Source organism: Vanessa atalanta, chromosome 25 (genome assembly GCF_905147765.1).
Source record: "Vanessa atalanta chromosome 25, ilVanAtal1.2, whole genome shotgun sequence".
Lineage (NCBI taxonomy): Eukaryota > Metazoa > Arthropoda > Insecta > Lepidoptera > Nymphalidae > Vanessa > Vanessa atalanta.
The window spans coordinates 7,170,507-7,191,383 of NC_061895.1; the positions used below are offsets into that span (position 1 = coordinate 7,170,507).

The following is a 20,877-nucleotide window of genomic DNA, read 5'->3' on the forward strand; positions in this document are numbered from 1 at the left end:
TTTCTATAACTTCCAAATTAGCATTTTATGACTTTTTGGATTGGTTTACATGATACCACCCATCCATACTTCCACCAAACAGCAATACTATTAATATTGTTGTGTACCGATTTAAAGGGAAGCTTAGTGTACAGGGAACGTAGCATCTTGGTTCCCAAGGTCCCCAACCTTGGCAATGTTAAGCAAGTTTCATATTTTTACCATGTCAGTCTAAGATTGGTGGTGACCACTTGCCATCGGCTGGTAAATTTTTTAGTCTTACTTACTTTATTATAATAAAAAATATCAAACAGTCATTTCAAAAGAGCGAATTTAATAGATTACTCACTTTTGTATATTCGTCGTTTCAATTTTATTCGGTAACCTAACGTCTCTCAGATCAGCCAAGAGCTTTGAGGCCTCTGCGTCCAAGCTTCTGTTGAGGATGTCAACGAAGTTACTAGCCTTCTTCAGGTTCTGAAGGTTGATGTTATTGATGTAGCGGACGTAAGCCAGACAATGGTTCTTTGTATTCTTGACATTTAGAACGCCATTGATAACTTCCCTCTCAGTTACTGGAATGAATTTTTATATTAATAAATATATACTAAAATTAACAATACGATTGTTATAAATTATGTAATTACTAGAAGATTTTGTAAACAGATATTTTTGAAGATTCTTGAGAGCTCAGAATAGGTGATGGTAGCTGATAGTATCAGATGCTAGCAGATGGTATGATTGATTAAGATTCGACAGCTACCACCATTTACATAGTTGATAGATTGAGATAGAGGAGGACAGATATTAATTAATAATAGTCTATGCTTTTTTTATTGCTAAAATACATCAAGTTCAAAGATAAATTGCCCAATCCGCATTCTTGCATCATGGTGGAATAATCTCCAAAAACCATTTACAAGATACAAAACAAGATACCCTAGCCCAGCAAAAGGAAAATAACAGGCTGTAACTTTATACCATAAATAAATCATTATTTGAAAATGCAATTGAATAGAAGAGTAATTTAAACTTTATTAGAATAAGAATTAGTTTAATGAATTCAAAGTCGTATTATTGACTGATTCCTGCTTTTGAATGGATTAATTTAAATTTATAATTCGAAAAGACGAAACGCAGATACGAAAACCCAAACTTTATTAGAAGAGGTAATTTACCTGACATGAAATAATTGTGCATAGTGTCCTTATCGATTTTGCCCGCGTTGTAAAGTTGTAACGAAGATTTGCGAAATAATTTCTGCATCTTGGTCAATGTGTCCCACCATATTGCTTGATCCTCCGCTTGGAGTTTTGGAACTCTCTAAAAATGAAAAATAAGCCTCGTTGGAGATCTAATTTTGAGGTTATTGATCTAGTCTTGTTGGTACATAGGCATTTCTGTTGTAACGTGTAACGTAAAATCGAGTTTTTTAAAACACGACTCAAAGTCACTTCTATCTCAATTGTCATTGGTCAACGACAGCTGATGACGCAATGTGCGACGAATGAGCTTTCAATATTAAGTCAGATTAGTAAAAATTGTCTTTAACTAACATTTTTAAAACTTGAAGTTATTCAAATTTATCACGGTAATAGATTATTGTATAAATCTCGTTAAATAAACTTTTCCACACCAAAGAAAACCTATGGCCGTCAGTAACTGTTCCTCTATAGATTCGAAATCGATTTGGATGTGTCAATCCTTTTGCTAAGAAACTATTTATTCCACTGTCAAACGATAATTTGCATTACCGTGAGGCTTTTAAACTAAATAAAGAACCAACGAAAACAAAGTCAGGTTTATACAAATTTAAAGAATCTCTCTGAACTCCATTAATTTGGAAAACCTTCAATACTTAAGGAACATTGAATAAAGTTTGATTTAAACTTCTTCTTGTTCCAAGTAAGTTAACTGTTAACTTTATCAATTGCTCACTGAATGCCTGATTTATTTATACACAGGATTCTATTTAATTAGAACTTTATCTCGCAAGTAAATTCCCTACGATTTCTGGTTATTTCATGAATTATATTGTTTTGTTTTATTATTTCTTAAACTTATCTGAATAATATAATAATAGACTTATTTATTTATGTTATTATTCAGTAATTAATATTAAATTACATAGTAAAAATGAATGCCTTTAACTTTTGAAGCGTATAAATGATAATACAATAAGTTTTAGTCTGAAATTAAACATTCCCAAGAATTACAATTCATGATTACCTCTGTACAACTACAATAGTTACCTAACCATAACTTACCTTATTATTGAAATTGACAAGTATAGATGATATGGGTTGCAATACTGATACAGGGGGTACTGCATTTGAATCCTTCTTGTACCAAGTATCCAATAGGATAACGTCAACACCGCCAGCTGCTAATTCATCTCTAAGCATTTGTAGTTCTGAAGATAATACGTATGTCGGTATTGGTCTGGAAATTATGGAATGTTTTTATAAATCTTTTTCTTATAATAGGAATACGGTGGCAAGTGGACGCACTGTTGGTTAGTTCATTGTGTGTGTGATTCTGTTGCGGCTACGCCTATCCAATTGAAATAAAAAAAAGTTTTTTTTTTTTGGAGAAAGGGCTTAGATCTATTCCACTACACTGCTCTACTGCGAGTTCGTTGTAAATGTTCGTTATAAATGTGGCAGATCTTCAATCGTCACATGGAAGTTTCGTGATGTTTCCCTTCACTACCTTGCCCGAGTTAAATTTCAATCACTAACATTATATTAATATCATACGGAAGTTTAAATAAAGCTCTTTATCTTTGCAATTAAGCTGTCTATTAAGCTGCCAATCGTGAAAAGTTTTAATGCTTAAAGCTTAAATCCCGTCCGTAACTTAAACTTTGCCATCAATGCATATTCATTGCGGATTGACACACTTAATAATATTTATACAGATATACTGTACTATGAGACGATTATTTTTTAAGCAAACTACTATGAGAAATTGGTGATTTTTATTGTTGATCAGCAGGAGAATCTTTCTACCTGGCGTAGGTCAAGCTAGGTAAGGGTAACGAGTTTGCCCTCCTTAACCAGACGATTCCTTAACACTTTGATTGCCAAAGCTAAATTTGGAATTTTCTGTTAGTGGCCCATACCTTTTTTTTTAATCAATTAATTCTTAAGTACAGCAACTACTATTTGTGGGTGTGTTTATGGTTTTAGTATAAATATATTATATTTTACATAATATAGCTATATATCACGCGACGTCGCGTGATGGGCCATGTGCAAAGTACATTCGCGTCGCGTTATGGGATATCTCAGCAAATTTAGGGGAATTATGAGTTCAAATGTAATACAAATGAAACCATTTTTAGTATTAATTATTTTTATTTGAATTATATAACACAAAAAATAAGAAAATATCAAAGAAACATGGAAAATAAAAAATCTTCTAAGCATTTTGGACACCAAAGTCTATGCAGCAGCTTTAGCAAATAACTTCTATAATAAATTACTATTTACTAGGATAACAATTAGGAACATATTTTCTTATCAGTCTTAGTAAACAAATCAGATCTCAAGGTTTATAAAAAAATATTTGGTAAATTAGTTTTTGGTACAAGTAACAAAAGGCCCAGAAATGTTTTGAACTCTTCAACTGTCAAATCTTTCCATCTTGAAGTACGTGCATGACGATGTTCACTGGAACTTTTCATACGTTCGGCGTATCTGTTTGTGCACTCTACGATCATTCTCAAATATTCTTCATGGAAAAAGAGACAAAAGTAATCTATTGGTTGAGATGGCGGTTCTATATGCAGCTTTGACTCTCGAACGAATGGTATTTGCTTCATGGACGAACAAGAAGTACTCCAGTGTGAAGTTGAGCCTTCGATGGCAGGTTCAGGAGACTCATGTGGCAGAGCTGACTCTTCAATCGTTTCATTTAAGCCCTCCCTTTCTGTAGACAAAACTCGAACTTCACCAAAGGGCGACTGAACTCCTTCTTCATCTTCATCCGACTCCAGGGTTGAGCTGCCTTCATCATCATCACCCAATAAAAAATCTTCGTCTTCATCACTTCCCATAAAATCATCATCATCGGAGTTTTCTAAAGCGTTGAGAATATCCGCTTCTTGCAATAAAACACGTTTAGATTGCACTCGCGAAGGTATCTCATTTGGTCGTTTTGTAGCCCTAGAGGTACCAGGTTGATAATCACTCATTATAAATATTAATTTATTATAAATATTATAAAATTTTAATACAAAAAAACGTAAAATTTGTTCAAAAGCGACTAAAAGCAATCAAGAAAGCCGTCCGCACGAGCGGCGACACTTAAGCGTACTAACCAATTACGTAACACTAAAACAATCGCATGATTCTCATGGCCACGCCCACTTTACAATAGCTCAGTTCTTTCTCTAGTGGCCCATAACAAACACATTTGCGATAACGCTCCGGCCCATGCAATACACTGCATACAAAACTCTACGGACACTTCACGCGACGTCGCGTGAGGGGCCACATCGAAGAGTATTGGGAACACGCGACGTCGCGCGATTGGCAATTAACGTGTTAATACTAGCCTCAGTTACCATGTCAGTTATTTTGACCAATAAGACCAGGATCATCTTCAACATCGTAAGATTTTTGTCATAAGTTTAGTCAAGGCCAGTGGTATTATTGACCACTAGACTTGTTTTAAGTTCCTATTTGTTTGAATAGATGGCGCTGCATGTTAGTTTAATTACAACCATGAGTTTTCTTATGGTATTATGTAATACGTGTGATAATTCAAAATGGTTTAATTTCGTCATTTTTTTAAATCTCTTTTAGAGTATCGTCTGATAGAGATCATCATAATAAATGTAAGGAATTAAAAATAAAAAAAAAGCTTTTAAAATATATTTCTTCTCAGCAAATTAATTTAAGTATAAAATATTATTTCTTTACTTCAATTTAAGATTAATGAAAAAAGCAGATACAGATTATCAATTATTTCGATCTGATTTCGAGCCCCGAACTTCGTCTAAGAGTCACGTATTTTATCCAATAAATATCATTGAATAACACGCAAAATTTGTCCTAGAACTAAGTTATAACAAATACTTGCCGGTATCCATATTTCTGTCCTAGAAATACGACAAAATTTGGTCCCATAGATAAACGCTGACAGTTCTTAATCTCCCGCATGCACAGCTCTGTGGTCATGTGGTCATCCGTTGCTTCATCCCTTACCCCCCACCGCATGTCTACTACCTAAAATGACGTCATGATATAGTACATTTATATTTATATTATAAAGGAGTAAATTTGTTAAAACTCGTATTTTTATTGGACGGACCTTTTAATATTTTTTTATAGCACTTGATAACATAAGGGAAAACTTTGTTTTAAAGAATCTATGGGTAGTTGTTCAAAAAGAGTTACATGGTTGTGTAAAATTTTATTATTATAAAAAATAATTGGCGTCTTAAGCACGAATTCTTTTAAATATTCGGAACTAATGAACCAATTCTGAAAAAAAATTGCTGTGAATTGATTAATTCTCCTAATATTAGGAGCTCCTGCTATAGCTTTCCCACGTATAAATAATATAAGATTTTGAATTTTATCCCCGTCACTAATATTATTAATTTCTAGTAGAATTGTTGAAAATGGAACTGGAACAGGATGAACAGTTTACCCCCCCACTTTCATCTAATATTGCACATAGAGGATCATCAGTAGATTTGTCATTTTTTTCCTTACATTAAGCTGGTATTTCATCAATTTTAGGAGCAAGAATTTTATTAGAAATTTCTTTAGAAATATTTGTTCTTGAGTGCTATAGGGTATTTACCTTTATTATACTCTCTTAAATTTACTTCTCATTATTAATTTTAAAAAATGACAAACAGTAGCGAATCGCTAGTTTTAAATATATTCGATTATAATTTTATTTGGTAATTATTAATGATAATGCTTTACTAAATTTGCTAAATTCACTTTTTCCAATCAGACTTTAATGTTGTAAGCGGATTTTTTTTCATTCAAAGTGATGTATGTATTATTGTAAGTAAATAAATAAACATCGGTTTTGCATCGTATAAGCATATTATTTTAATTTTTATTGCATAACAAACTTATACTTAACACGATTAGAAGATATGGAAGTTCTGAATGAATTTACAGCCTGTGTAACTTGAGATAATGTAAGGATTTTAACAATATTCCTAATTCAAATCTATTCAGGCATTTACGGGGTATGGTGGAGTAAATAAAAATACATACATGAACCCTGAAAACGTTACAGTCCTTTTTAGGGCAGTCGTTTAAATTATTAAGAAACGAGTTACATTTGTTTTCTTAAATCGAATAAACTGTGACAATAAACACTCCTTTATAATGTAATATACATAACAAAGTAACATAATAACATTAACAATTATTATTCATTATCATCTGGTCCAGTGGTTAGAACAGGTAAAAACAGTTTTCAGCTTAAACAGTTATCATGAGTTCAATCCCGGGCAAACACTATTAAATTTTCGTGTGCTTAATTCATGTCTATGATTCTACACGTGTTCCGCACTAAAGGAAAAACCTGCATGTGTCAGAATAAATTCCCAAAATCCTCCCCAAAAAGAATAAGTACTTGAACAAGCAATGGTACATTTGTATGCTGTTATATTATTTAAATATTTTTTAAGATAAAACTCGCCGCAGACTACGATCTTGAAATGACAAAAAGTTGAATTCGTACTTATAATTTATCTTGTGTATTGTTTAAGGTTTTAACGGTGAGTAATTACTTCCCTTTTGGTTACCATACACATCCTCAAAATAGGAGAAGAATTTGAAATCTTTTTCTTATTTGCGAGGCGGTAATGATATTTTCTTTAAACAATATAGGTCGCCGGACGGGGCATATATACCACTAGATGGTAAGTAGTTACCAACGTCCACAGATATTAGCACTATAAGAAGTATAAACAACTCCTTACATCGCCAGCACACCACCAACCTTGGAAACTAAGATGTGCCTTATCCTTGTCACGTAACTCACTCATCCTTGAAACCAGAATACAGCATACTCTATTGCCGTTTGGCGGTATTTGATGAGTTGGTCGTATCTACCCATACAGCACAAAGTCCTACCAAGTGAGTTAGTATCCTTCACACAATACGAATATATTTCGGTGGTAAAATTATTGGTGACGTAATAGATTAGCTCGTACCGATGCAGTATTGTTTAGGGACATAAACAGATGAGCGTAATTCATGTAAAGCCTACTAATAACTCAGCTATATTGTGCACTACTATGAGTTTATGATGAATACAATACTACTACTGTTAACCACTGATATCCACTTTAATTTGACTTCTTAAATTCCGATAACAGTTTCGTCGACGTTCAAAACACATTTTTTTCGCAAATTCATAGTGAATATCACAAATTAATCAAGCTCTCGACCAATGATATCGCTTCAAATTTCTGTCAAATGTTGTTTATTAGGCATTTCTCCTATTACGGTTTGAATGGAGTTTATATCATTAGTCATGCTTAAATAACATTGGCTTAGTATAAACAGTTCTTATTCGTTGTTAAATTATACGAACTGTGTTTTCTATTACAATTCCGAACTATTCTTAATCAGAGCCGAGTATGGGTCTTGTAAACATATAGAGGTTTTGCTACAGTGAAAGCTGCAGCGAAGCGATATTTGAGTAATTTACACTGATCAAATTCAAAATGGGCTGGATTTTTCGTTTTGAATGCCGTATAAGCCCTTAAAGTTACATGCTTAAATACCATGATCTTAATTCTCGTGGTTGGTGGTGCATTGGTTGGTGGTGCGTTGTATGGAGTGGTTAATATGTCTATTGAATGTGGTGACCACTTGACATAAGGCGACGCATATGACTGTATTTCCATATTTAATATCTATACTAAAATTATTAAAGGGTAAGTAACTCTGTCTGTCTGTTTGTTGCTCTTCCACGGCTAAAACATTGAACCGAATTTGAAAGCAAGCTTGGACTCTAAAGACATAAGTTACTGCTTATGAGTAACACCTGCAACTAATTTTTAAATGCGAGCGAAGCCGCGGTCCAGAAAATATATCTGTTAAAAATACATAGAAAGATTATTAAATAAAATGCGTCAATTTGTAAGGCGTTAAAATAAATAACCTGAATTATTAGTTAGTAAAACCATAGACAGTAAATAATAGGTTTTGGTGGTAGAGCTTTGTGCAAGTCCGTCTGAGTAGTTAAAACCACATCACTTATTAAAGTGCGTGCTACTCACACAGATGTAAAACATTGTACACCAAAAACGTCTGTGTGTGTATTTTTAATAGCATTTTTAATGAAGTATGACTTTGACATTACAATGTGTCAATCCAATTTAAATTTGTATTTTAAATAATAATGAATGCCATAACTTTAAGTAAAAGTACAATAAGTTTACGTTTTATGATTGTATTAAGTTTGTTGCTAGTGCTACCAATAAATAAATCAAGTAATTGAATGACTTATACAAGAAACGATATTAATTTTAACAATGATATAATATCGCTCGTAACTCGCTTCTGCACTGCGAACATCTGTTTCACATCCCTTACAAAAACCAACAATTCTTAGTTGCAGGTTTATTTCTGTCGACGGAAGCTTGCCCACGTGTTATATTCAACGTACTATTCAAACTCGGCTATGAAACTTGTTAACAAATTCCTCCTGTACTCAGACATTACGTAAATAGCATCTTTCAACACAATATAAAGTACAAATGTTAAACATTTTTTTTTAAATCTGGATTACATTGTAAGTATTAAACTTTCAAATTTTTTTGCAGTGTCCCCTGTGAGACGGGAAGGGGAGAGTGTTAGGTAACACGTCGTCTTCTCATTACCCCTGACACCAGTATGCCATGAACAGTTAATATTATTTGAAAATGAACGAAACTTCTAAATAATATTAATAAGTTAGCGTAATCATTTCAAGGTCAGATTTAAATGCAACGATTTTCTAAGTAACGTATGATCGGAATATGCATGACGCTTTTTTTAACAGAATAGAGCGAATGGTGAACTAGGAAGATTAGGGAACCTGTGTCGTAAATACTATAAACAAACATAACTATAATTATATAGTACGATATATTATATTAATAGCTTACTGAACATAAATCTCAAAGTTAGAAAACATGTTTGAATTTGTTCTTCTGTCCTATGAGACTCTTGTAAACATTTTCAGAATACACTGTGTATAAATTTTGCAGGTCTATCAAGAGTGGTACTTGCTCGTTGGGCTTTGTTCAGACCTGTCTAAGTAGATACCCACTCATCAGATATTCTATCGCCAAATAGCAATACTTAGTATCATCATATATGGTTTGAAGGGTGAACCAGTGTAACTACAGGCGCAATGGACATAACATCTTAGTTCCCACGGTTGGTGGCGCATTGGCGAATTAAGGTATGGTTAATATTACTTACACCCCCAATGTAATGTTGGGCAGTGGTGACCACTTGCCATCATATGGCCAATTTGCCAGTGCTCCAATCTTTTTAACAATCAATGTAACAACACGAATTACATTCAACAGTAACTGCAGCCTGTATATTTCCCACTACTAGGCTAAGTCCTCCTATCGCTTTCAGGAGAAGGTTAGGAGCTTATTCCACAACGCTGCTCCAATGCGTGTTGGTGGATACATAATGTGGCAGAATTTCGTTGAAAGTAGACATATGTAGGTTTCCTCATGATGTTTTTCTTCACCACCGAGCACGAGATGAATTATAAACACAAATTAAGCACCAGAAAATTCAGTGCTGCTTGCCTGGGTTTGAACCCGTAATCATCGGTTATATATGCACGCGTTCTAACCACTGAGCCATTCGACTCGGCGCGGAAAATTATATTCAATTAAGATTTATTATAACAATTGTTAGAAAAAAATATATGTACATCTCAAGTCGATGTAAAATTACTTAGCAGATTAATCTATGTATGAATAGACCAGACATTATACATTTTTTCTCTGTTGGGATTGGCAAGCTAACCCAACCCCTGACCCCCACTCCCACCCCCTCACACACGGGCGAGGCCGCGGTCGGAAGCTAGTAATTATATACACGAGAAACCCTAAAATAAAATTCAAAACGAGGTCTCGTGATGTAATATATTTTATATTACAACCATGATTGATGGAACCTTCCAAGTAATACGTTTTGCTTTCATCATTTTCTATGGGAAACATTTAAAGGATTAATGGCGTTATGGGATTCCGAAAAACGTCCTTTGTTCGTTCCGTATAACGGCTTTAAAATCTCTTTGCATTTACTTGGAAAAATCTCCGGATTTGGAGGGGGATTATTAGAAGAGACAAATCAAAGAAAATTTAAGGACAGGCTCGTATCTGTGATATGATAATATTAATTATTTTGGATAGATAGTTTGAGAGATTTCGTTTACTCAGTCTTTAAATATGGTTAACGCTTTTAGGGTTCCGTAAAGTAAAAGTAACAGCTTGTAAATATCTCAGAGAATATTTTGAGCTTATTCCACCATGATATTCCAATGAGGATTTAGAGTTCCTGTGTTTCATCCGACACTGATTTCCTCACGATGATTTTTCTCACTACCAATGTTCGATTACGATTCACCACTGGATCATCTCGGTTCTTCTAGGGTTCCGTACTCAAAGTTTATTATTATTTATTACTAACGTATTCCTGTCAGTCACCAGGATGTTCATTTAATAGCTAGTCAGTTCAGTAGGTATAATATGGGATGAGAGACCTATTTAGTAAGTTCTAAAAAATATATATGTTTATGTCTATAATATAATCCTTGGCAGACGCTATCTGCTATGTGATGTCGTCCAGCCTGTTTCGGTCACTGAGGAAAATTTCATGGATGATCAGTCAAATACGCCGGACATATTCTAATGCATATATGTGTGCGCCAACACAATTGCGTTCTCTATTCCGTCCTTCTCATAGTCCAATGGGTTGAAAAATGCAAAACAATCGGATTAAGTTTTTTTTTATATCATTAGCGGCAAACGAGCAGGAGGCTCACCTGATGGAAAGTGACTACTAAAGGTTACCAAGTCGTATCGGTTTGGAAAAACCGCCGGCGAAAGCTGGTGGAACCAGAGTGGTTGTGCGAGGCAGAAAATGTCTCAAAAATCGCGCTGTTTTGGATTTTCGGACATCTAGTTCAGGAGCAAAACCAATGGCTTTACGTGTTTTCCGCGGTACGGGGGTGTTCACACTTCCAACTTCCAAACTTCGGCGGTTGCTGAGAATTTTTCGACGGAAAGATTCAATACCTTTTTCAAACCCAGAACCTCGAGATCTGTGAACTCCAATCTTTCAGACATGTAAGATATATACTAAAATCTGCATGTTCTGGTGTAAGTTTTATGTATATAGGACATGGGTTAAGTACATTTTTCAGTTGGAGAATGAAAACAAAAACAGCCTCCTTTTTGTTAATATTGATCAAGAAATAAAAATCATTATGTGTGTACTAAACTTTAATATTCAATAATATCATATTGACGTCTTACGTTCCTATAATGAGCGTCTCCTTAAGGGGGATTTCGAAACTGGAAAACGGATGACATAAATTTTTATAGTATCGGATGAGATAATAATCGTCGACTACGAAGAAAAACCGATACATTTATAAAAACAAATACTTCTTAGTATGTGACGTAACTTTTTATAAGTCTATTTTTTATTTGTGTCAATACCGCAGTGGCTTAGTCGTTCGATCCTAATCTCTTGGGCTATTGTCGTCCCTTTTCCTACCACAAGTATGAATTCCTTAAAACGGGGCACTACTATTAAACGTTAAAAATATTTTTAGGCAATTTTCTCCGTTAATCAAAGATTTAATTTTTTTTTATTAACAAAATTGTCCTCCCTTCGAATCAATTTATGTACGTATGTATCCTTGTAAGACATTTTTTGAATCAAGCAATGCCAATGGAAGTCATTACAGAATTACAATTGTTCCTATTTGTGTATTTTTTATTAAATAGTTAGGCACTAGCCCCAGCGGGGCAAGATCGACTGCGACTTTTACATTGCTAGGTGACCCATAAACTATGACGCTATCGACGCTTAAACTTTAATAAGTAAAAAGTAATATTCTATAGACGCTACTTTAGTGTGGATTTTCTTACATAATTTTCAGACATCTCCGAACACGAAATATTTTTTAAGCACATGAAAGACAAATCGTGATGCTTTGGTTAATATTCAAGTGTCAATTACGGGGCAGGGGCACATTTGGTTTTTTATTAATGAAACAGTTTGAAAAGACCTATTTAAGATTGCACATAACTTCCTTCTTATTCCTTTCGCTATTTACTATTCTCAGTGTATGCCACGGTCGCCATGGAAGTACTTAGTGGCCACGACTTCCGACTTAATCGATGAATATAATTATAGCATTAGTTAAGTAACATATTTATAAAATTTATAATCCTGCCTCGTTAATCAACCTGTCTATTGGTGGAAACGAAATGAAAATTATTACAGTAGCTTCAAAGCTCGAACACTTATATATGTATATAAACGCGATGGGGGCTTTAAGAAACATTATGTAAAATCGCTTCATATGTAATTTATGTATGTAAAGGTAATTTAATGCATTAGCATTTAGCATTAGCAGCCTGTAAATTTCCCAGTGCTGGGCTAAAGGCTTCCTCTCCCTTGAGGAGAAGGTTTGGAGCATATTCCACCACGCTGCTCCAATGCGGGTTGGTGGAATACACATGTGGCAGAATTTCGTTGAAATTAGACACATGCAAGTTTCCTCACGATGTTTTCCTTCACCGCCGAGCACGAGATGAATTATAAACACAAATTAGGCACATGAAAATTCAGTGGTGCCTGCCTAGGTTTGAACCCGAAATCATCGGTTAAGATGAACGCGTTCTAACCACTGGGCCATCTCGGCTCTAATAATTTAATGAATGATCACATAATTTTTTTTTATTGTTTCAGAATATATCTGAGTAGTTACAAATTAATAATTGTCTTTTATTTTTTTGTATTAACTAGTCGAATTAAATAAAATTTAAAATAAAACATGTTACGTAGATAACACAAAGTGTATAGATATAGAGCTGCAAGTCCTGAGGTCTTAGTTACAAACTCCAGATCGGGTTGATAAAAAAATATTGGAATGCTTAGTCGAAAAATTCTCAGTAGCAGCCCAGAATTTAGAAGTTAGAAGTACAGCCGTTGACCCTGCACCTGAACTCCAGTCGTGCCGGAGTTGCCGTCTCCTCGGATTATGAGGGAATAGAGAATGGACCGGTGTTACGCAAATACTTGAGCATTATATGTAAGTTTTTTGCATTGAGATTAACGGCTATCGCTGAAATATTACTAGACTATGTGATGTCCAATTTGACTGGTTACGTGTTTACGTCTAACGTTTCAATACAAAACGTTTGTAAAAAAAAATTGAAGTAAAATTCGGTTTCAATTCCGTCACGTACTGTGTACGATTTTTTTGTTCCATTTTTCATCGAGGATTGCGAGTCAACAGGATTTGGACGTACACTTTCGTTACTACAAAATGCTTTGACAATTACGCTGTACGTTCAAGTGTTGTTAGACGTTTGACAATCTACCTCACAAACATCGTCATTGTAATCAAATTATTTTATTGTAACATTCCGCTTAGAAAAACGTTTGGAGATTAGTTTACGACGCTACAAGTCGAAAGATTTTCATCCGATACATGTTTTCCTTCACCACCATTCCACTCCATGACGTTTCACGTGTGCTTGCTCTAGTTTGATTCTCAGTCATATTGAGCATCTACCAAAAATGTTAGCTTACCTGAAATTCCAATCCATGTTTCTCTCGACAATAGTCCTTTATCCTGGGATAACATTTTGCCATCAAAGTATTCCTTTCCATCGTCGTATCTAGAATCAAAGAATTTGATTATTCATTCAGGAAATGTACAAACAAGTAAGCATTATTAATCATTCTGCGTGCAGCTGTTGCTTGTAACGGCTCATCTTATTTAAGCTTATTCCAATCAAAAGAGGAATAGAAACTAACTTAGTTAATAATTAAAAAAGTGTTAATTGCTTCATCTGAAACTAGATGGCGTTAGTAGTTGATTGAATCGCGCTATCGTTATTTATTTCGAATAATATAGGTCATATTAATATTTTAATAAATGTCTATGCGTTCGAGATTTAATGTTTAATATCCCATGGCTTTGTAGTACTGAGACAGATACTAATAAAAACATTTGACAATGAATTCACGCGATACCATTGGTCGAGAGTTTGAAGAATCTATGACCGTAATTATATATGTCCTGTAATCAAGAAACAGTTCGTTCGTTCTTTATAAAATAACTAGTTCTTAAAACCGTTTCTGAAAAAACGTTCGTTTTTTTTTTCTCTTTTATCTACCAATAACTACCAAATAAAAAAAAACTGTTTTGTCTTTGCTCATATAACCAGATGATTAAATAACGTGGATTTAATTTTCAAGTTTAAATAAATTTTATTAATGTGTATTCTTATTCATATTTTATACGAAAAATTGTGTTCGAAATATAAGTTTTCATCAAGTTTCTATTTAATTTTGAAAACGAGTTATTACAAAAACAATATTTTTGTCACAATTTACTTAGATAATATTTTTTCATTCTTTATTGTACACAAGAGAAAATAAATAAATACAACATGGATACAGCCTAAATAAAAGAGGCGTACAATTTTGGCGACCTTATCGCTACATAGCGATCTTTTCCAGACAACCAACCATATTTGTACTGAAAATCGATAAATTTTTTATTTTTATATATGGCGGATTCTCGTGTACCATATTGTTTTTAAAAATAATGACGTCAGCATTGCTGTTAGTAAAACCAACTTCTTCAAATTAATCGCTTTATTTAGATAAAACTGACAATAGTGAGCTCTATCCTGTTCGGCTACTCGTCACAGAAGCCCCAACAACCACTCATATTTATAACTAAATTTTTTTACAATTACCCTACTGTTTACATGCACCGTGCTTATTCATAATAATTATAATTTAACGTAACTAATTTTAACAATAAAAGAATAATTTGACAAATAACAATAAACATAGCAATCAGTTTATGATTTTAAAACATAATGTGAAATTATTTATAACACATAAACATAAATGAACAATAGTGTTGCGCCGATATATATTTTTAAGCTTTCATTGAACTCCACCATTCAAATCAATCCGAAAATCAAATTTATTCAATAAATTTGGAATCGTAATATTATATTGAATGTATAGCCATCACCGGTTCGCAATGTAGATTCAATCGAGAACCGACAAGAAACTCGGTAGTTACTAATTCCCAACATTTCAAATATCGAATACTGCATTTCGAACTATACACCTATTGTCTCTCGACTGAAATTTTACACATCTCGGTGCTGGTGACAGTACAATCAAACGTGTGACGTCATCGGTGTCGTCATATGATTTAAAAAGTACCCTACTGGCGCCAGTCTGCCGGTCTTGGCTCTGGCCTGGCACGGTGCACTAGTTGTACACGCTATATACTTAACCTAGACACTGATAATGAATCTGTTTATCGATTGAAAAAGAGTAACTACTGAGTTTCTTGTCGATTCTTCTCGGTAGAATCTACATTCCGAAACGGTGGTAGCTTCACTTTATATAGTTTGTTAAATGACGATTCAAAAGTGCTTGTAAAAGATAAAGTATATTTTGATTTGATTTTTTTCTTAATGTAATTCTATCAACTGTTAATTTATAACCTTTTTTAATAACTACATACATATTTTTTACTACATAGATTCTTGTGAACGTATTTATTTGAATTTTCTTTTTGTATTCTATATATTGGTCTCGAAGGCTTCGTTTCATTTTTATTATTATTAAATTTAATTACACACTAACACACACATTATATATAATAGGTGTGTATGTGTGTGTAATTAAATTTTATATATATATAATGCAAATGAGAACGTTAGATTTGGTTAGCTCCTCGAGCAACGCGCTGTCTGTTCAATCGTTTTTTTTTTTTTTTTTTATTATTCGGTAGATATCGGCACATTCAAAGATTAAGACAGGTGGAGTAAATTCCCTATATATCAAAGGGAAAATTGTATTCGCTTTTGTTGCTTCTGTATAAAGATGCGCGCGCTCCATTTGTTTTAAAGTAATTACTTTTTAAATTCAAAATAATTTATTTTACATAGCCATTACACTTTTTATAGTAAAAGAAACAAGTACCTCTGGTTCGGAAAATAATTACACTAAGGTAATTGAGAAGAATATATTTCACAGTATGGTAAAATTAATTTTATTAATGACATTGACGTATTAAAAAAGAGGCGTCAACACACTATCAAGAAATCTGTATTCGCTTTTGATTTTGTATTCGCTTTTATTTCTTCACTAAAATGTTCGACGCGCTCCGCCCTTTGTTTCACAATCTCAGATAGTTCTAAAATATCGCTACAAAACGCATTTTAATAAAAATAGTTTTTAATATTACGCCTTAACGTTAGCGCAAGTTTTATTTCAGTAAAACATGAATTTATAAGGTGACAGCTCCATAAATTACGGAAGGTAGGGCAAGACTACGCTTACTTATATATGCTATATGTATGTTATGTACAAAAGCTTCGTAATAATCAACCACGTTTCGTCACGCAACTCGTGATATCAAGGTAAGTAATACTCGGAAACTCTGAAGCACTAGGTTAGATTAAAAAAATTGATCTAATAACATTAGCAAACTATGTTTATATTTTTGTGAAAATTGTATTTTATTTCTGATCTTGTTATTCGTATTGATTCTTTGGATCATTTAGATTGCAATAATAATACTTACTATGATACAATAAATTGTACTATGAGTATGACATCTTTGAAAATGTTTGTACCTTCTAAAAAATTTGGACCTTATCATACCTAACCGAGACCTCTCGGTTAGGCTTAGATAAGATGCTCAATTTCATTTTTTTTAATAGATAACGTTAAGAAATAAGAGCTTACAATTTTTTTTTAGGTAAAATGGACGAATATTTTTCAATATTTTTTGTATTTATAGCCAAAAATATTGCTGTTAGGAAAAATGTTTCCCGCAAAAGTTGGTGATAAAGAGATTATCATTGTTTGTTTAATACTTATACTGTTTTTATTTGAGTCCCGTCGTTTCTCTTATTAAAATTTGATGTTCGAAAATGTTTATATATGGCCAAACTCCATTATTTTCGATATTATAATCGGTAAAAATTCGGTCCATGGCGAGGGGAATGAGGATTCTGCAGCAGAAGTCTCCTCCTCTCTGAAATAACTTCCATTGATGTTAAGTACCTGGAGATATTATAAAAAACATATCCCATTTCGAGGTTAGATTCTAGTGGCTGTGATCCCAAGACCTCAGAATCATCTGCTTTATATCTAGACCACTTGGAAATTGGAAGAGTTTACACTCACGTAGGTATGGGTAGGTTAACTTTGTATGAATTTTATTATACAAGTCGAGACAGGCAGCTAGTTAATACTGTATAATAATTACTAAATGATACAAGCCCCCCCCCCCATTATATGAAATTACTTTTAGCTTCTTTTTTGTCATTTAATCAATGTATCTTAACTTAATATGAATGTAATGCTTTTAAATGCCTTTAAATTATATAACAAAACCTATGCATTCATACCCATGTTTATAAGGATGACCTATGTTAATATTGCTAGAGCAATATAAATATATGTATATAGTTTGTATATTTTGGCTCATAAACAAAATAGTTAACCGAACGCAAACAGTTGATGTCATTGCGGTGATCCGCATTCTGTCTGCATTTGGCGCAGGATATTAAAAGTTTTTTGTAATATTGTGATTCAGTGATATCGATTTTTAAATTTAAATGAATTATTTGATGTTTTTCTTTAAAATAGTTCTTATTTGATTGGTGGAAAATAGTTACTTTTATGTTTTTTAGCTGTTTTATCTCGGTAGAATCTACGTTTGATCTGGTAGTAGATTTATATTAAATAAAATTCTGAAATGAAGGCTAAAAAGTGTTTTATAAGCAGCCGAGTTTAATAAAGTATAACTTAATTGATTGGCTGAAAATGATCACAATTATTAAACTTATTGACAGTCAAATAAAAAATTAATACCGCTTCGGAAAAAGACCGTGAGTAACTTTAATTTTCATCAGGCCTCCGGGGCTCTAACTTACCCGACGACTTACTAACGCGGTAGCTACCGCGTATAGTCCTTTTAGAAAATTATTAGAAAAGTCGCGTCGTTTCAAATAATAATATTCCATCAGACTTTTTTTAAGTCAACAATAGCTCGTTTCTTAAGGCACTTTCTCTGTCACACAACTCTCAAGTAGAACAATCTTTTGCTGTTACATCTGAACAGATACGAATTTGGAACCTTAAAGAAAAGAGCCTACTCTTTCCTCAAATGTCGGCAATGCACCCACAAGCCCCCATTGTTGAAGAAATCCAAGAGCGTTGGAGTCATATTCCCTCTGATTAATTCAATGCTAGTTTTTTTTTTTAATATAAAACATAACAAAAAAAATGAAAGCGCAAATTATGTGAAATGATCTTAATGACGTGTGATGTATGATAGTTATTACAAATTTGTTTTTTTTTCTGGCGTTGTTGCACTGTTTCGGTATTTAGATAATTTGTATCTACATTACCTAATGTACAATAAACTTTTTTTATGCCATTATCTGGAGCAAAGTCAAAAAAGTTATAACCGTAGTAAAATTTACGAAACGACGGTTATATTTCAAAAATAAGTGTTCTAAATTTGAAAAATAAAAGAATTCACTATCATATGTTTTAATTAAGGCATTTTTATGGAAATAAGATTTGCTTTACACATTTTTACCTGAGGAAAGATGGCTAGCATCCAAATTCATTACGTATGCGGACGTTTGCCAAGAAACTCCATAATATTTGTCGACTAACATGGACTTATTCATCAAATTAATTAAATCAAAAATATTTGAGTAAAATTCACATATATCATAACTGTGTTTATTGCTATTCCATAAGTTCTAACGCGGAATGCGTTTGTGTTATGCCCAAAAGGGATAATAATAACGATTACTATAGTCCTGGTATATTAAAGTAAAAGTTCCGAATTCAGATTAATTAAGCTTTTTCACTGTATATTTAGCGAGAATTCTTAAAAGTATAATTGAATCTCTATTAATTAATGTTTTAAGTCTCGAAACTGTCTTAGCGGTATTTTAATAATAGTTCTCATAATGAACGAATGAATGATCAGGCAAAATTGTTATATCGTGGCTTAAAATGATCACGGTTAATGTTGTGTCCCGGAGGCTTCATTTTAGCCTTTTAATGGCCTACAGGTAAATTTCATTCTCCTAAACTTTGTATTACGTAATGGTCGATATTATTCTCGTAATCTTTTATATTAAAATAATTATCTCTGTGAGATTAAACTTCAAGGTTTGACAGATGTTATGACCCGAAAGCCACATACAGCCTATTCCAATTAAAAATTGAATAAAATTAAACAAACTTTAAACTTACATATTCCGTGAAATTTTCCAATAATTCAACTATATTTTACACGACTGTCAGTGCATGATATATTTATATATTTTTACCGCCTAATGGATCAATACCTTGTAGCGTAATACATTAAAAAAAAAACGCGCGATCGCCTGTCAAATTTTTGGCGCGAACTTTGGGTGCATTTGATTTTTGAGTCATAGAAAACTTGTCTACCGTACCGTTCAATCTTTATTGTGCCTTCTCCATCGCACGTGGTATTGGCGAATAATCTGTGAAACCTCGGAACAAATAAAAGTCACAAAAAAAATAAAAAAATCGTTTTAGTTGATAGTCATTTTCACTTCTGACCGGTTACAATTTATTTTTTTTATATACAACACTATTCCACTTTAATTTTGCGGCGCCGACGTTCAAAACGTCATTTTCTCGCAAATCCATAAATAATATAATAGATTACGCAGACTAGTAATGATATTAATTCTATGTCAATTCAAAGTCAAAAGTTGATCGAGCACATCAAATTCTAAACCCCTTAACTGATCCATGAGCTGAGCCATGACATTGTCTCTACCAAAATGTTCACCGTACTCTTTATACGAATTGTCGTATCAAGAGTACGGTGAACATTTTAACGCAAGTCTTATCGAAAATTAATAGTTAACAAATACATTTAATGTGGCATTGTTGCATGGACCTTAGCCAGTAATATATATTGTGATCTTATATTAATTCTGCTTGATGCGTAAACATTTATGTTTTTTTTATATCTGTGGTCTCGTATAGTTAAGCACGAGCCGATCCAATAAGAGTCATTGGATTTTTCTGACGAGAAATTTGCAGATATATGGGTTTTTCGATGCTATATTTCCGTACCTTGGAAAGTAAATAAATCCGTTGGCAGTTATGCCAAATATAGGAAATGGTTTGTCCACTCACATTTGCGCACACATTTACATTTACACACACATGGTTGTAATGTTGACCGCAATTTTAAAGTATATACATATATTATATAAAACTTACCCGTGAAAGTAGAACTGGTGAAAATCCTCACGATCTTGGAGCTGACTGGTGGGAGTGATTTTAGCGAACCACCAAAAATCAGGTCGACTGTACGGTCGTCCATCTTGGAATTTTATCTTGTATCTGTTAATTTACGTTTAAATAAGCATATATTATAAATCATAAATGAAAAATGTAAATTTTTTTGATTCACTAGAAGAATAATGTCTAAAAGTGCAGTGGATGTAATAAAAAAAATTTACCGACTTCTAAATTTTCTTCAAAAATAAACGGAACCAAAACAATGGAATGTCAAACGGTATGTACGATGCTTATCTGTTTT

At 33.2% G+C, this 20,877-nt stretch overlaps 1 protein-coding gene across 1 annotated transcript in view; it reads right to left on the minus strand.

The window, feature by feature from the left end:
• Positions 1-20,658, minus strand: part of LOC125073726 (NACHT and WD repeat domain-containing protein 2) — a 40,432-nt gene extending 19,774 nt beyond the window's left edge. The window contains exons 1-6 of the mRNA XM_047684716.1: positions 20,556-20,658; positions 13,812-13,900; positions 5,068-5,213; positions 2,247-2,421; positions 1,158-1,302; positions 329-554 (exon numbers count right to left, since the gene is read on the minus strand). Coding sequence (XP_047540672.1) covers positions 329-554; positions 1,158-1,302; positions 2,247-2,421; positions 5,068-5,213; positions 13,812-13,900; positions 20,556-20,658 — 884 coding nt within the window. The remainder of the gene's footprint in view (positions 1-328; positions 555-1,157; positions 1,303-2,246; positions 2,422-5,067; positions 5,214-13,811; positions 13,901-20,555) is intronic.
• Between the last annotated feature and the right edge of the window lie 219 nt (positions 20,659-20,877).